Below are 17,917 nucleotides of genomic sequence, written 5' to 3'. Positions count from 1 at the left end.
GAAAGCGAATGCAGTGTTGTCTCTTATCTCAAGAGGGTTGGAATATAAAAGCAGAGATGTACTACTAAGACTTTATAAAGCTCTGGTTAGGCCCCATTTGGAGTACTTTGTCCAGTTTTGGTCCCCACACCTCAGGAAGGACATACTGGCACTGGAACGTGTCCAGCGGAGATTTACACGGATGATCCCTGGAATGACAGGTCTAACATATGAGGAACGGCTGAGGATAGTGGGATTGTATTCGTTGGAGTTTAGAAGATTAAGGGGAGACTTAATAGAGACGTACAAAATAATACATGGCTTGGAAAAGGTGGATGCTAGGAAATTGTTTCAGTTAAACGAGGAGACTAGGACCCGTGGACACAGCCTTAGAATTAGAGGGGGTCATTTCAGAACAGAAATGCGGAGACATTTCTTCAGCCAGAGAGTGGTGGGCCTGTGGAATTCATTGCCACGGAGTGCAGTGGAAGCCGGGACGCTAAATGTCTTCAAGGCCGAGATTGATAGATTCTTGTTGTCTCGAGGAATTAAGGGCTACGGGGAGAACGCTGGGAAGTGGAGCTGAAATGCGCATCAGCCATGATTGAATGGCGGAGTGGACTTGATGGGCCGAATGGCCTTACTTCCACTCCTATGTCTTATGGTCTTATGGTCTTATGGTACGGGGTACAGATGTGTTCATCTGCTTTCTGGCCAAATGAACAGCCAGCCAATGGTGAGCTGGAAGACTGGCAGCAAGCTATTACTTGTCCATCTTCCTTCCCACTTATCTGCTGAACTCTCCTCTTGACCAATCACCTTCATCTACCTATCATACTTTCAGCTACCTTCCTCCCAGCCCCAACCCCTCCCATTTATCTCTCAGCCCCCTGGCCCACAAGCCTAATTCCTGATGATTCTCCTGCTCCTCAGATGCTGCCTGACCTGCTGTGCTTTTCCAGCATCACACCGTCGACTCTGATCTCCAGCATCTGCAGTCCTCACTTTCTCCTAGCAAGATACCACAGGCAAGCTTCCTTTGAGAGGGTCCCCAACTAAGACCATCATGGGATAGCTGGGAGATTATGAGGCAGATATAAACTGGAGCTGTTAGCGGAGATTGCTAATTGAGGATGAGGGAAGAAAAAGCCAGTGATCAGAATAGAAACACAAGCTGAATATTGACTTGAGGAAGTGGGAGAAACATTAAAATGCACTTACCTGAGCCATTGGGGGAAGTTGCTAATTGCAGTTGAGGGAAGAAAAAGCTAGTGATCAGAAGAGAAACACAAGCTGAATATTAACTTGAGGAAGTGGGAGGAACACTTAAAATGCTCTTACCTTTTTGCAGTTAATAGCTCCTGTCTCCATTTCACTGTGGGGTTCTCTGAGCCAGTATATTTTGTCCACTCTAATTACCCTCAAAATGAATGGCTGGCTAGGCTTTCAGATAGCAGTTAAAAGTCATAGAGTCTTAACAGTTCGGAAGCAGACCCTTCAGCCCTACTCATCCACATCGAACAGGTGAACTAATCCCATTTGTTTGCATTTGGCCCATATCCCTCTAAACCATGCCTGTCCAAATATCTTTTAAATGTTGTAATTGTATTCACCTCGACTATTTCTTCTGGCAGCTCATTCCATTTAAACACCACTCTCTGCATGGAAAAAATTGCCCCTCTCACTTTAAACGTATGGCCTCTTGGTTTAGACTCCCCTACCCAGGGGAAGAATCTCGGCTGTTCACCTTATCCATGCCCCTCACAATTTTATAAACCTTTACAAAGTCACCTCTCAGCATCTTACATGCCAGGGAAAAATGTCCCAGCCTATCCAAGCCTCTCCTTTAACTCAAACCCTCCAGTTGTGCTAACATCCTTGTAAATCTTTTTTTGCACCCTTTCCTGTTTAACAACATCCTTCCTATGGCAGGGCAACCGAATTGTACGCAGAACTCCCAATTTGGCCTTACCAATGTCTTGTACAGCTGTAACATGACGTCCCAACTCCTATATTCAATGCTCTGACTGATGAAGATAAGTCTTCTTCACCACCTTGTCTACCTGTGACACCACTTTCAAGGAACTATGTACCCACACCCCGAAGTCTCTCTGTTCGACAAGACTCCCCAAGGCACTACCATTGATTGTGTAAGTCCTATTCTGATTCGTCTTACCAAAATGCAACCCTTTTCATTTATCTAAATTAAACTATATCTACCAGTCCTCAGCCCAATGGCCCAGTTGATCAATATCCTATTGTACTCTCAGATAAGCTTCTTCACTGTCCACTATACCATGAATTTTGATGTCATCTACAAACATACTAACTATGCCTCCTATAGTCCCATCAAAATTGTTTATATAAATGATGAACAACAGTGGACCCAGCACAAATCCTCCTCTAGTCTGAATAGCAACCCTCTACCATCACCCTCTGTTTGGCCAATTTTGTATCCAATTGGCTAGCTGTTCCTGAATCCCACGTGATCTACCAAATTAGATTACATTAGATTCCCTACAGTGTGGAAACAGGCCCTTCGGCCCAACCAGTCCACACCGTCCCTCCAAAGAGCAACCCACCCAGATCCATTTCCCTCTGACTAATGCACCTAACACTATGCCTAACACTATGGGCAATTTAGCATAGCCAATTCACCTGAGCTGCACATCTTTGTGACTATGGGAGGAAACCGGAGCACCCGGAGAAAACCCATGCAGACACGGGGAGAATGTGCAAACACCATACAGACAGTCATCTGAGGCTGCAATCGAACCTGGGACCCTGGCACTGTGAGGCAGCAGTGCTAACCACTGAGCCACCGTGCCGCCCCATCAAACACATTAATGTGGATCTGACGTCACAGGCCAGCCAGACCAGGTAAGGATGGCAGATTAGTGAGGCAGATGGAATTTTATGACAAAATAATAGTTTCATGGTAATCATTACTGAGATCAGCTTGCAATTCCAGATTTATTAAATGAATTTAAATTTCATCAGCTTCCATAGCAGGATTTGATCCCATTTCTCCAAAGTTTAGCCTGAGCCTCTGGATTTCTGGTCTCGTGATATTACCTCTCCACCAAAAGAATGCTGATTTAAAAGATAATAAAGGGGTGGATACTTTACATGAGAATCTATCTGCTGTAATAAAATTAACAATGCGTGAATACATATCAAATTGGATGTGTTTCTTTTTTTATGGTTTGAGGTGTATCTCTTGTGAATATGTTGCCCTTGTTTCCTTTCCTTGGGTTGATTTTTCACAAGGAATGATTAATCAGCTATAAACAGTCCTCCCAACAGGGCACTATTCCAGATGCTTGTAAAGATGGTCTTAAAAGTAAACTGGCAGTGTTGCTGAAACCTTAAAAATAAATCACTAGGAGTAAAAGCACATTTAGTGGATTGCCTTGATATAAATAATGAAGCATCCCAAGGATTTGTTTTAGAAACTCTCTTGTTCTCCATCTGGAGATAAGCTCATCAGGTCGTTCTGACCTGAAATGTCAACTCCTTTCTCCTCTGATGCTATTTGACTTTTGTTTTTTCCAGCCCCACTCTGACTCTCAGTATCTGCAGTTCTCACTATCTACATCAGAAACATGGAGACAGTGAGGTCTGCAGATGCTAGAGATCAGAGTTGAGAGTATGTCGCTGGAAAAGCACAGCAGGTCAGGCAACATCCAAGGAGCTGGAAAATCGACATTTCGGGCTGGAGCCCTTCATCAGGAATTCTTGATGAAGGGCTCCGGCCGAAACATCAATTTTCCTGCTCCTCGTATGCTGCCTGACCTGCTGTGCTTTTCCAGCAACACACTCTCACATCAGAAACATGTCTGATTCTCCCTACCTGCTGTCCACATACACATTCATTCAGTAAGTATCACTGGAACATGTACTACAATCTCTTCTCGAGCACATAGGTTACCATTATCACAATGAAAATAACCTAACCCTGAACTGTATCATTTAAAGACTCACTTGATAAATTCACAAGACATTGCAACTCTAGCAGGCCCAATCTTTGCAGGGATAACCTGAAAACAAACTTAACTACTGCTCCTTTTGCTTGTCTGTTACATGGATTTGCAGAAGGTATAATTACAAATAATATAATCAAATATAACTCTATGATTAAATTGACTCATAGCATGCACTGTCAGCGTAACCTCAGACGTTTGTGGCACATTTAATTCAACCTAACATTAGTCATGCTATCTGCACGTGGGTGAGGAAAATGTAAAAATATATTTTGAGAAAGAACCTAGCTTCCTGGGTTGCATAAATTCAGGTATTTCCAACAATCTAAACTTTATTCAATGTGACCCATTGTTCTTGTTAGCTGATATCAAAAGATAGAATATGTAATACGTAATAAGTGCATTGGAAAATCTCCAACTATTTATAAACCTGGGCTCTTCATCTTGACATGGTTATGAAGTCTTTTGTGAGGGTATAAGGGTATCACATTACAAGTTTGTGATGGACTGAAGAAACTGAGGTTACTTGCAGATAAGATTAAAATGAGACTCGGTAAAGGTGTTTCAAGTCATCAAAGGTTCAGACAGAGGAAATTAAGAGGAACTATTTCCAATGGTTGAAGGACATAGATTAAAAGTGAAACACAACTAAATCAGAGATGATATAAGGACAAACCTTTGTCATGCAGCAAGCAGTTATAATTTGGAAATTACAGCTTAGAAAGCTACAGGTTCAATAATAGCCTTTCAAATGGAATTGGATAAATATTTAAAAGGAGAAACAATTACATGTATGCAGAAATGGGCTAACTGGATTGTTCTGTAAAAGAACCAATGCAAATTTAATGGGTTCAGTGATGAACTTTTGTCTTACACTATTCTATGATTCTATGACTTGAGTAATGATTAATTATAATTACTTATAATTATTACTAACAGCATAAAGTGTTTGATTTTCTGATTCCTGGTTTTCATTGCATTGAACAAGCGGATCTGGAGAGAACACGAAGAGATCAGAACAAAACATTACAAATCAGGATGTGGATCTTAGACCATGCTTCTTAAGAAGATATCAGGACTATTCTCAAGTCATTGACACCTGAGTCACGTGGAACCATCTAGAAACACAAATGCACAACATGCATGAAAAATACTACAGCTAAGAATGCCACCAGTACCAAACCATACCCCATTTCTTTCTCAGTTGACACTTGTATGAGATCTACCTGGCTAATTTACAGTAATCTAAATTTAGATTCTGAAACAGAATCTAAATCAAGGAGCTTATGGTGCCAAATATGATATTGAATTTCCATAAATTGTGGAGCACATTAGGGATATCGTCTGAACTCAATCTCGAACCTCAATGTCTTATAACAAGCAGAAATTGAGAAATGGAAAGCAGCCACCATACCAAAATTTAAAGGAGATTTACCTGTAATGTTCTATTAGTTCAGTATATAGAAGACTAATGTTTATCTGCTGCTGGTAATGTCTACAGAATTCATTCCTCCTCCTGCTGGCAAACATTTTCAGCACAAGGAAGTCAATTTTTGCAATACTAGGGGCCAGTTAAAAAAGTGGCAAGTGTGAAAGTGATGTTTATGTTGCAGTTGGAGCCAATGCAGGAAGGGAGGGTTGCATGGTAGTTCCTGCACCAAATCCACATACATCAGCATTTCACAACTACACTTAATTTTTTTTCAGTATCCACAAGGCTTTAGCTTCTTCATACTGACTATTTTGATACCACAGTTCACAGCAGTTTGAGAGCTCAAACTAAACACACAGCCTAAAGTGAGATGGGTCTAAACATTTGACATACTAGCGATAGAGACCTTTTTTGGGTTCTATCAAAATTTAGTCCCAATATTAACTTTAGCCTCCAATAGCCTCCAGACAAATGGTTGAATGTCCACACAGGGGTTCTCCCTCAGGGAAAATGCCAGGATATAAGGGATCTCAATAACCTTGTAGGAGTGGTCTAGGTTAATGCATGCATCTTCAAAACCCATATGCTGCTCACTAGCTTCACATACTGCTGTATTCACCGTGCATTCCTCACTCATACGCCAGCAGTTTCTACTATTCAGGTTGCATACTGGGCATTCATACCCCTCACCTCACCTTCAGTTAACACTGCTATAAGGTTCACACTCACCTCATAAATAGCACATGCATACAGCTACTCAAGTGTGACAATTACACCAACCAAACAGTTTGCGTGGCACCATCTCTCCCTCTTATGTAGGACAAAGTGGCACACAATTGAAGGTACAAGAGGTAACCAGAAGGTGACATCTCGTAACTCCCATGGACAAACTATGCAGGCCAATATCGGACACCCATTGCTGTGATCATCTATTTCCACCTCCAGCGACAGTAAATGGCAGTCCACATATAAACCCACTGACTCCCATAACTTCCTGGATTACACCTCCTCCGCCCTGTATCCTGCAAAAACTCCATTCTGTTTTCCCAATTCCTCCGTCTCCGTCTGACGAGGGGACATTCCACTCCCAAGCATCCCAGATGTCCACCTATTTTGAACAATGTGCTTTTCCCTCCTCTGTCATCCAGACAGCTCTCCACCACACCACCTCCATTACCCGTTCCACTGCTGTAAACCCCACCCTCTCCAAACATAACAAAGACAGGGTCTCCCATGTCCTCACTTGCCACCCCACTAATCTCCCATCCAACGGATCATCCTCAAACACTTCCGCCAACTCCACCCAGATCCCACTACCAAGAACATCTTCCCCTCCCCATCCCTCTCTGCCTTCCACAAGGACCATTCCCTTCATCACTCTTTAGTTCATGCCACACTCCCAAGGAACCCCTCCAAACAGCAGCCCCCCCCAGATACCTTCCCCTGCAACTATAGAAAATGCAAAACGTGCCGATACACCACCTCCCTCACCTCCAGACAGAGGTTCACCTGCCTCTCCTCCTACCTTGTTTACTGCATCCGGTGCTCCCGATGTGGTCTTCTCCACATTGGGGAGACCAAATGTCAACTAAGGGCATATTTCGCTGAGCATCTCAGCCGGGCCCATAAGGGCCAGCCTGACCTGCCAGTCACCGCCCATTTCAATTCCTCTTTCCACTCCCTCTCTGACATGACTATCCTCAGCCTCTTCCATTGCCATAGCGAATCAGACCACAAATTAGAGGAACAACACATTATCTTCCTCCTCAACAGCCTATAGCCCGGAGGACTCAACATTGAATTCTCCAATTTCAAATAACCTTCCCACCCATTCCCCGATTCCCTTTCCAGCCCCTCCCCCTCCCTTCCATTCCTCTGACCGACCCTTCCTTGCAGCTACCATGCAAATTCATCCTTCCCATCGACCAACCAAGTTGTACCCATCACCTGTATTCACCACTCACCACTCCGCCCCTCTCCCCATCCATAACCTTCCCCCTCTTTAGCTACAGCTCTGCCCACACCCACCCCCAGTCCGGAAGAAGGGTTATATCCAAAATGTTGACTTCTCCACCTCCTGATGCTGCCTGGTTTGCTGTGTTCTTCCAGCCTCTTGCTTGACTACTCATAATTGTGGCCAGTGGCAGGACTGGAACTATCAAAGATGACAGAATCCTCATATCCAATTCCTCCCATTCCACTTCACCCTCATTCCACAGACTCTTCTGATTTATGAGTTGCAGATAATATAAGAGCTCACTTCTTCCTTCCCTCCTCCTCCTCTCCTGCACAACAATTTTAACTTGCATCTTTCTCATTTCGGATGCCTAAGAACTGTAACCTAGCCAGGCATCGGGTGGATGGGAAGATGACAGAGAGGCTGAAGATAACAGTCAGTTGACTTCACACAGAAGAGGTGTGATGTGTATTCACAGTGAAGTATTTGATGCATAAGGAAACTTACCTGAAATACTGTGCTCAATGTCAATGACCACAACGTGTCTGGCACTAACTATACACAGAGCTTTGAGGGGATTTGGAATCTATCCTTTCCATTGTGGAAGTGGTGGTCCATTACATTCACACACATGTAGATCCAACTACAAAGCAGCATCTGATGACAGGTATCTCTGCTTTTATTACAGCAGAAACAGCAGCCTCCAATGTCCAATTGCTGCAGTGGAAGCTCAGCTTTTTGCTGTGCAAGTTCCAATAGCTGTCATTAGGGCCAGAGATTATGCTGCCCATAGGGTATGCAGGGTCTCACAGCAGAGCCAGCAGTCTGTTCTCCAGCACATTGCTGATTGAGGCAATTGCCCCAGGAAAGTGGCAGTGGCTCCATCCAGCACACACCTGCTTCCCTCTCAGGCAGACAGCATTTGTAATCCCCACTACTGCCACTTTGCTATCCCTGTCTAAAGCTGAGCCTTCTTGGTCTACAGCTACTCAAGATTATCCTGTAAGCCTTTCTACAGGCTCGCCCACTGAGAATCAGCAACTTTCTACCAGTCCTGCTAATAGCCACCAGTGCGGTACTGCATCAGACTATCAGGCAAGAAAATGCATAAAATTAAATCATTCACTTCGAGATGCAACGTGCATGGTTTTATTTATAAATCTAATTTGGAATGCTTATTTTGTGGTGGGTTTTGGTTTTACATTGTTGTCAATAAATACTGTGATGGTCAGTGACAGAAAGAAGGTAAGGTATGAGGCTGTTGGAGAACTGGAATTGGAGTTATGTGTATTGGTTGATTCAGATGAATTCTCCATGGGAAGACCTGGCCAGAAAGGGGCTTTCACGGTTCCTCAAGCTTCTCAGTCTAGCGTATAGTTGGTGACAAGGCATGCAACAGACCACCATGGGTCTTGACAAGCCATTTGCTCAGTAACCCAGGGCTTATCCAGTTTGGTCCAGGCAGCAGAAGCAGATTTCCAACATGGTTATGGGCTGCATGACCACAGTTTTACTTTGAATGTACATGGCACATGTCTGCACAGGTAGCACACTGGAGACATCAGCAGTGTGATAGTATAACGTTAAAACATTAAATTGGAATATCTCTCTGGACATTGATGTAATGTTAAAGTGTTAAACTGCAATGACTGAATATACTGGAAGTGGTTGGGGATGACAGTCATGCAGGAATGCAAATCACCCACACCCCAATTAGACAGTCATCTGCTACTACTCCCCTACTATTATCAAATTAAATTATCATTCAATCTTCCATTCAGAAATGCTTTCTAGCCATCCCCTGAAGCTAGGTATGTTGTACTTGCATTGTCTTGGTGAAAACTGAGTCAGGAAATCATCTGCATAACGAGTCCACATTAGTATTTGCATTATCTCCGAGAATAACGTCATCCTACCATTGTATCTGGGGTAACATGTGACTGTAAGGCTGGGGGTAGTTTTGAGTGGCATGTGACTATGGGAAAGTGGCCAGAGCATCCGTGAACATGACCAACTGACCTGTATAAAGGGGATGTGTTTTCTTTGTTCAGGGCCTCACTTTGACTCTGCTTTGCATGCTTGCAAAGAGGGTAAAAGGGGGTCACCTAGCCTGTACAGGGTTTAATAAACTTTAACTGGTTTTAGAAGCTGGTGTGTGCAAATTGCATCTTGTGTGTGAAATATCGGGAAAGGAACTTAACATTGTGTTGCCAGTTGCCACCATCTTGTTTGTCATGGTGACTCAAATGCAATTGGCACAGTATGAGAATGAACTGTCCCAGTCATTGACCTGCATCATTCACTGCCAATGGTCATAAAACCAACCAGCCATTGACAGAGTGGAATCCCTATTGGTTCTTGTACAGTGTGAGTGTTGACAATGGTGTCCACAAAGCAATGTGCAATTCAAAGGTACATTGCACTGTGGGTGAATTAACAATCTTAGCAAAGCTGCGTGCTGACTCTGCCTGTTTCTCTCTGGCAAGAGAATCCACAACCAAAATATTTCCAGCTTCAGCCTGAATGGAGCTAGGCATATAAAAGTTAATTGTGGTCTCCTTCACAGTCATTGGTAAAACAGTCCTTGACCTACGCTGAGGTTGGAGTCCTTGGTGTAGATTTTAATGAGATTTCTCTTCCTGAAGTGAAAACAATGTATTTGATCTTAGTGGCTGTGATTCAGGAAGGCAAATTGTTCTCCTAATGATTTGATAGATATGGCCCTCCATGTTCTGTCCTCTTCCAGTTATCTTGCACTTTATACCTCTGTTCATTCTCTAAGTCGTGCTGTAGTCCAAGAGGAATGGCTACTTAATACTGCAATGTCATGGAGCATCTAGTTTGCCTAGAAGCCTTGCAGTCAGCAAAATACCCTTTAGCATCTGACACACAACTCCCTGTAGATGTTCCAATTTTAAACAACCACATGAAGCAAACGCTTGTAGAATCAAGAGTGATACCAACAGCATAGGTTCAATTCCTATACTGGCTAAGGTTATCATGAAGGACTTTCTTTCTCAACTTCTCCTCTCACCTGAGAGGTGGTGACCCTCTGGGTAAATCATCACCTGTTATCTTTCCTTCTCTGTCTAATGAAAGGGGGCCTAATGGTCTGGCAAGACTTTGATGACTGTACTTTTATTAATTATCGAGATCTTGATATGCTTATGGAAAATTCCAAATTTGCAGGTGATGTGAACAGTGGAAGTATTGTAAACTGTGAGGAGTAGAATAGAGAGTTGCAGAAGAACATAGAAAAGTTGGTGAAGTGGGCAGATAGATGGTAGATGATGTTTAATGTAATAAAGTGTGACGTGATGCATTTTGGTAGGAACAAAGTGGACAAACAATACAAAATAAGAGTACAAGTCTTAAGGAAGTGCAGAACAGAGGGCTCTGGGTGCATATGTCCATGGATCTTTGAAGGTGACAGGGCAGGTAGATAGGGAAGTTTGTAAAGTATATAGTATCCTGGACTTTATTACTGAGAGTGTGGATACAAGAGTTAGGAAATTATGCTGATCTCCATACAAAACTCTGGTTAAACCTCAGCTGGAGTATTATGTGAGCATAAGAGGTCAAAGTGCAGAAGAGGTTTACAACAAAAGTTTCCAGGAATGAGAAACTTCTGTTATGTGAATAGATTGGAGCAGTTGGGACTGTCGTCCTTGGAGACAGTGTAGTTACAGAATTATAGAGATGTACAGTACGGAAGTAGACCCTTTCGTCCAACTCATCCATGCTGAACCCGGGTCTCTGGCGCTGCGAGGCAGCAGTGCTAACCACTGTGCCACCGTGCCGCCCACAATTATAGAGATGTACAGTACGGAAGTAGACCCTTTCGTCCAACTCATCCATGCTGACCAGATATCCTAACCTAATCTAGTTTCATTTGCCAGTACTTGGCCCATATTGCTCTAAACTCTTCCTATTCATATACCCATACAGATGCCTTTTAAATATTGTAAATGTACCAGCCTTCATCACTTCCTCTGGCAGCTCATTCCATACATGCACCACCCTCTGAGTGAAAGAGTTGCTCCTTAGGTCACATTTAAATTTTTTCCCTCTCACCGTAAAACCTATGCCCTCCAGTTCTGGAATCCCACACCCCAGAGAAAAGACCATGTCTATTTACCTAATCCATGTCCCTCATGATTTTATAAACTTTTATAAGGTCACTCCTCAGCCTCTGACGCTCCAGGGACAACAGCCCCAACCTATTTAGGCTAACCCTATACCTCAAATCCTCCAACCCTGGCGACATCCTTGTAAATCTCCATATAGGAGTTTTCAAAATCAGGAAAAATTTAATAAATTAGATTGTGATAGATTACTCCCACTAGTGAAGTATTATGAAAAAGTGTGTGAAAAGTATTTTGAGTGAGTGTTTTCAGACTGGACTGCAGTACCAGGAAACACGATGGAGACAGATTCAATTGAGATATTTAGGAGGGCATTAAATGATTATTTAAACAGAAAAAATGTGAAAATGTATCGGGAAAAGGGAGGAAATGGCACTAAGTCATAATGCATACTGAGAGAGCTGGTGCAAACACAAAGAGCTGAATGGCCTCCTTCTGCACCACAACATTTCTATGATTTTATGATGAGCAGCATCACAATTTGAAACATGAAGGTCAATTGCAGTACCCTAATATGGTTCCCAATGTTCCCAATTTCTCATCCTAATTCTTTTGTACGAGTTATATCAGATTTATGTGTGTGTCTAGGGCAAAACAAATTTAAAGAAATAGCAACTTCAATTCATTCCTGGCACTTTCCAACTACACAGGAGAACAATTGTGGATAGATCTTCAGCTTTAAATATCAACCAGTCAGAGGGAACTCGGATGAGGAGAAACACATAACTGTATTGGAACACTGCTGATGTTTCTTCCATTTAAAATTAAAGTACGAAAAATACAGCATCTTGTACAATTTAGCTGCACTATTACATAATATCGTAATGCTTTGATCTACTACAATACATGATAGAGACACTAAACAAATCTGGCCACTAACACCAATAAGGAGTGATCACATTATTTTTACAATGAGACCCATTTTGATGTCTGTTGCTTTTTGTTTACCCAACCCTTATTTTTCACATCTAAATGTTCTTGTGGGGTCAACTGGGTGTCAGTGGGCCATTTTCCTTGGATATCATCACATTCCAATCACCCTTTCTCTCACCTGGCATCCACACAGCAGACTTTTCAGCCATTTAGCCGACCCAAAGCAAGAATTCTAATTGATTTTCAAACCTGCCCTCCCCAAAACTTAGTCCAATGATACAAGGCCAACTGTGGCTTTGACAACTTAATAAGTACTTTCAAGGATCAAACCTGAGCCCCTCCTGGTCAGCATTTATCCAGGATCACATTGAACTATTAAATCATTGGATTCTGAATATCCCTCATAGAGATCCTTCTTCATGAAAATTATGCACATCATTCCTGATATTTTCTTACTTTTACACTGCAGACCGCACTGTTCATTTATAATTCAGATGTATATCCTCAATTCTTTAAGATTAAGATTCTGAACCCTAAATTTCCATAAATCTTAATGTTTCCTAGCAAATTGGCCTTAATTTGCAAACATCCTGGGATAGACCACAATCAGAGGATGAGTAGTCCTCAAATAGAGTTTGCTGCAAGTTCCTCAGTGCAACTCCATGATGTACATAATCCCAAAACTATTCTTACTCACCAGCTCCTCTATTATTTTTATACCCTGCTCAGTTGTTTCTGCCATCATTTTGATGACAGTATTCCATTTCAACCAGGCTTATATTTGCATAAATTCACCACTTATGTATATTCTTTGTTACTTCTGTGGCCATGATAACTTCAGTTTGAAGCATTCCAAGATCCTCCATTTGTAAAGCATCCTTCATAACCTTTGGATATCCCAAAGTGCCTCACTGCCAATGAAAGGTTTTGTAAATGTAATTACAATTGTGATGTGTGAAAGTGTTGCTGCTAATTCGTGCACAGCAGAACATTAAATAATCCGTTTTTCAGTGATGTTGGTTCAGACACAAATTTTGACTGGAACACTGGGAGAATTCTCCTTGCGTAATGCCATGGGGTTGTTTACAACCACTGGGGAGAGTGGAGGCTGTCATTAGCACGAATCATCCGAAAAAAAGATAACCCGGTATTGTACTAAAGATTCAAGCCCCTAGATTATGTGCTATTCCTCCAAATAAAACAGTGACCACATTCAAAGCATTCAACAACCGAGAAGCTCTTTGAGATTTCTGATTAGTGAAAAGCACTAGATAAATTATCATGTAAATCTTTTTTACTTGCCTATAGTATCGGACACAGAGACCACATTGTTTGATACAAAGGAGGCTGCGCGACCACTCAGCCAAGATCAAGAACTTTCTGACCTTTGAATTATAAGCAATATTACAATGTTACTTCTGTCCGGGACAGGCGTCCAGCCAAATCAGTTCTGACTTAGCCAGGCAGCTCAAGATGAGGGGTGCAAGCCTTGATTATTTCTCAGTCTACGCGTTGACACCATTCTTAGGGAAGTGAATGTACATATTCTGTACTCTACAATAAAGTGAGATGGCCACTGTATTTGCCGGTTCCTGTTGGTAGAGATTTACTGTTTGTCAACCAGAAAGAACGCCAGTTCTGATAAATCACCTACCTACAGGTCTCAACCGAGACCCTAACAGCTTCCCACTGAGCAGCCCACAACAGCACGCTTGCACAGTAATTTAATGATGCAGGCTAATCTTAACCCTGACCAATGGAGCAGCTGAACAGGGAATTACCCAACCGGTTGGGAAAGGCGAGCAACACACAGCAGCACTTGGCTGGATACACACGCTCTGTTTCCACCATCACAAACACAAGCAGCGGCTCGGGCTGGAGATGAGGACAGGAAAAGGGTTGATTCTGGGTGTCTGGAAACAATAAAGGAATACAGTTTGTAGCACAGGGAGCTGTTGGGAAATGGCCTGAACGCGAAGACTACTCACCTCAGCCTTGCCTTTGCTCTGCAGTAGCTGCTCCAAGTACAGATCAGACAGCGGGGTCCGGCAACTATTGATACTCTCGAAGGCAGCGAAAGGGCCAAGGGGCTCGCTCTTGTTGGACTTCAGAGTCATGGTGAAGTAGCTGTCAGTTCTCCTGCAGTGTTTTCAAAAGAGTCCCCCTGGAAGGCTGCAGCAGCAATGCAGCCTGCTACTCTGACAGACTGCAAGCAAGAAAGAGAGCTGGCTGTGCGGAGCTGGGAGATATATCCCTTCCTGGATACACAAGAGTCTAAAGTACAGCTCAGATGACAGATTGCAAGGAATGTGATAGGTACAACAAATCCTCAGTCACGCCTGATGCAGTTATAAGTGAGCGGTTTTCCAGTTTCCTCTCTCAGTCACAGAGTCACAGCGCGCCTGGACTGCACCAATCTCCCGAACAGGGGAACATTCTCTCAAAACAAGGGCAGGTACGGAATTGATTTGAGGGAAATTGTGATACACCCCTGCAAGAACTTATTTCGGACAGCGTCAGATGGTGGAATCAGCCAAATTCTTTAAAGTACAGCTGACATCTTTGAAATATCACGTCACTTTTTTTTAAAATAAAGCAAGATGCAGCTTGAACCAGAACAGGGAACAACAATAATGGACTTTCATAAGGAGTACAAACACTGGCACTAGGGTCTTACTAAATAGTGAGGAAATAAGAAGGTGACCGAATGGATGGTGAGCATCTCAAGTGACAATCCCAGAAATGAATGCTGATGATTCTCCCCAATGAGGACAGCGATTGCTTTTACAAAATTGAAAGTTCACAGTATCTCCAACAATGTCCAGAGTGAGCAAAGAGACAGACCCAGAGAGTATGGCAATAATAGCCCAGTTAACGACTGCAGCCGTGCCCCGAGAGAAAGGACAGTGCCCTGATAGAGGATAGCAGTAATGTTTAACGACAATAAACTATGACTATGACAATAAAGTGATTGGAACGTAAATTCCAATATTGGACGGGCAATGTGCTACCACTGATTTTGTTGTCCCTCACACTGAATTTCACTCCTGACAGTTGTAAACAAGGCCAATGATAGCATCAATAGCCAGGATAAGAGGTCATGTGCTGAGTACAGATCAGGGGAAGCTTTGCTTTCCTCCAGTCAGCTGGATGAAGGAATGTGAATTCAAACTAAAGCTGTGCACTCTGTTAGATTCCTGCCTTAGACAATTTTCCTCAGACAGCAGATTCATATCACCATGAAAGTCAGAATCTTAACCTTTTAGCTAGAATCCCAGGACAATGTTAATGGGCTATTTCAGGGTGTGTTCATGGCTGATCGATCCAGTCAGAGTAGAGGGGCTTCCCCAGTACACAGAAATAAAGTTCAAATCACTGCTTTCAATCAGCTTCCTCGTCACCCATACACAAAACACACTCTCCAGGCTCTAGGTTGCCAGAGTTTCACAGAGAAGGGGTCCACGCACTGCCATTTAAAGCAAGCGGCTATATAGTACAATGTGAATGAGTGTCAACTGATGTAGTGGGCCTATGCAAAGCTAGAGAGACAACCCATGCATTGTTTCTGTTTTAGTTGTGTCAGCGCAACAATATCCATGTCCCCCTAACATTTCCTTGGATAACACTTGCTAAACCAGAAATGAAAACCCATACTGTACGTGTAAATGATCTAAAGGTGTGCCATGATGATTTTAAGTATGGAGCCATGACCGATTCCTGTAATTGACAGCTAGTCCCTTTATGGGATTGTCATGGGAAGAGAGATTGTTGATACACCGTGCTGGAAATAAATGCTCAGAATCTTTGCAGTTTGGATGATTGCCTTATTGGAGGGCACCAGGTAATTATTCCTGTTTTTTCCCACCATTTAAACATGATCAGGCTATTCCACCACACACTTCCCCCCCACCCCCCACTTTCCCATTCCAAATCTTTAAGGATGTGACATTGGCATTTCTCCCATACTGCATGTCTGTGGACCACTCGAATCTTGTTTATAAATCTTGCAAAGGATATTATATAAGGATCCCATGTCCATACTGCGTACTCCATGAAAGGATGAGCAAATGTATGGTAAACTATGATGCTGAGATTTTTTTTCCAATACCAAGAAATCCTCCCCAGAACTCTGTCTGCTTTTGAATGTTGTGAATATGGAATCCCTGCTGAAGACTGTTAGTGAAATGAAGTTTGTGAATCTATCTGTCTGCTGGTGGATCATTTTTTTTTAGATTACTTTACATTAGATTAGATTACTTTACAGTGTGGAAACAGGCCCTTCGGCCCAACAAGTCCACACCGACCCGCCGAAGCGTAACCCACCCATACCCCTACATTTACCCCTTACCTAACACTACGGGCAATTTAGCATGGCCAATTCACCTGACCTGCACATCTTTGGACTGTGGGAGGAAACCGGAGCACCCGGAGGAAACCCACGCAGACATGGGGAGAACGTGCAAACTCCACACAGTCAGTCGCCTGAGGCGGGAATTGAACCCGGGTCTCTGGCGCTGTGAGGCAGCAGTGCTAATCACTGTGCCACCGTGCCGCCCACACCGACATTTTGTCGGTAATGCACATGATCCAGCATTGTATCTCACATTTCCTTGTCATTCTTGTAATTCCAGAAAATTATCTCGCCATAAATTAATTCGATCTTGAGTTTTCACTGATCTGCAAACCATGCAGTCACCTGCAAACAGACATACCTTATTTTTTATATCTTGTTGAGAAAGCTATTTATGGGTGTAAAGAAGAGTAAACATCCTGACACAGTTATCTAGGGGACTTTGAAGAGGCTATCTCCAGGAGAGGATAATTCCCAATCACACACCACTCCTTGTCTCCTGTTGGAAAAAAAATGCTAAATGCAATTTAATAATGTTCCATGATTCCACAGTAGTGAAGTTTAAATAGGAGCTTTTCATGAGAAACTTTGTCAAAGATTTTTGTGAAATAATATTTCATGTGAGTAATTTAGGACTTGAAAACTAGGTCATGAACAGTCTTTATGCTTCAGCTGGTGACTATCTACCAGGATATTGTGAGATTCAAGATGCTTCATGATATGAGAATGTTATATATGTTCGAGCATTTGCAGATATTGGTCTACAATACAGTTTTCTGCCAGATTTTACATTCCCTTTTTTTGAATATGACATCAGTGTTAGCTTGTCTTCATTGTCTGACAAGTAGCTGGTGTTGATTTATTCTTGAAATCACTTGGCCAATATTGGAGTCCATAAACTGGCAGATAATGTTGAAATCCACTAAAGTATCTGGACATAGAGTTTTATTTGGATTTATTCCTTGCAATAATTTCAAATACCAGTTTACTTATGATGAGATTTAGTATTCATGGTATATGGTAACCATCTTAAGAGAGGTTGTGTGTTGGTAAGTAAACTGGAAAATTGATCTCTTGCTGCATCTAAGGTAACATATAACTTTGTAAGTTGTGATATCTGAACACTTTTTTTAGCTTTTAAATAAATTACCAGAACTGGTTGTAAGTTTGCTTGCTGAGCTGGAAGGTTTATTCTCA

General features: G+C 42.5%; 1 protein-coding gene across 2 annotated transcripts in view; it reads right to left on the bottom strand.

The window, feature by feature from the left end:
• Nucleotides 1–14,614, bottom strand: part of mpp1 (membrane palmitoylated protein 1) — a 74,262-nt gene extending 59,648 nt beyond the window's left edge. For both annotated transcript variants that reach the window (XM_043704587.1, XM_043704588.1), the window contains exon 1: nucleotides 14,358–14,614. In XM_043704587.1, coding sequence (XP_043560522.1) covers nucleotides 14,358–14,486 — 129 coding nt within the window. In that variant the 5' untranslated portion in view covers nucleotides 14,487–14,614. The remainder of the gene's footprint in view (nucleotides 1–14,357) is intronic.
• Nucleotides 14,615–17,917: the final 3,303 nt, after the last annotated feature.

Source organism: Chiloscyllium plagiosum, chromosome 15 (genome assembly GCF_004010195.1).
Source record: "Chiloscyllium plagiosum isolate BGI_BamShark_2017 chromosome 15, ASM401019v2, whole genome shotgun sequence".
Classification (NCBI taxonomy): domain Eukaryota; kingdom Metazoa; phylum Chordata; class Chondrichthyes; order Orectolobiformes; family Hemiscylliidae; genus Chiloscyllium; species Chiloscyllium plagiosum.
This window is presented reverse-complemented; position numbering and strand designations above follow the sequence as displayed.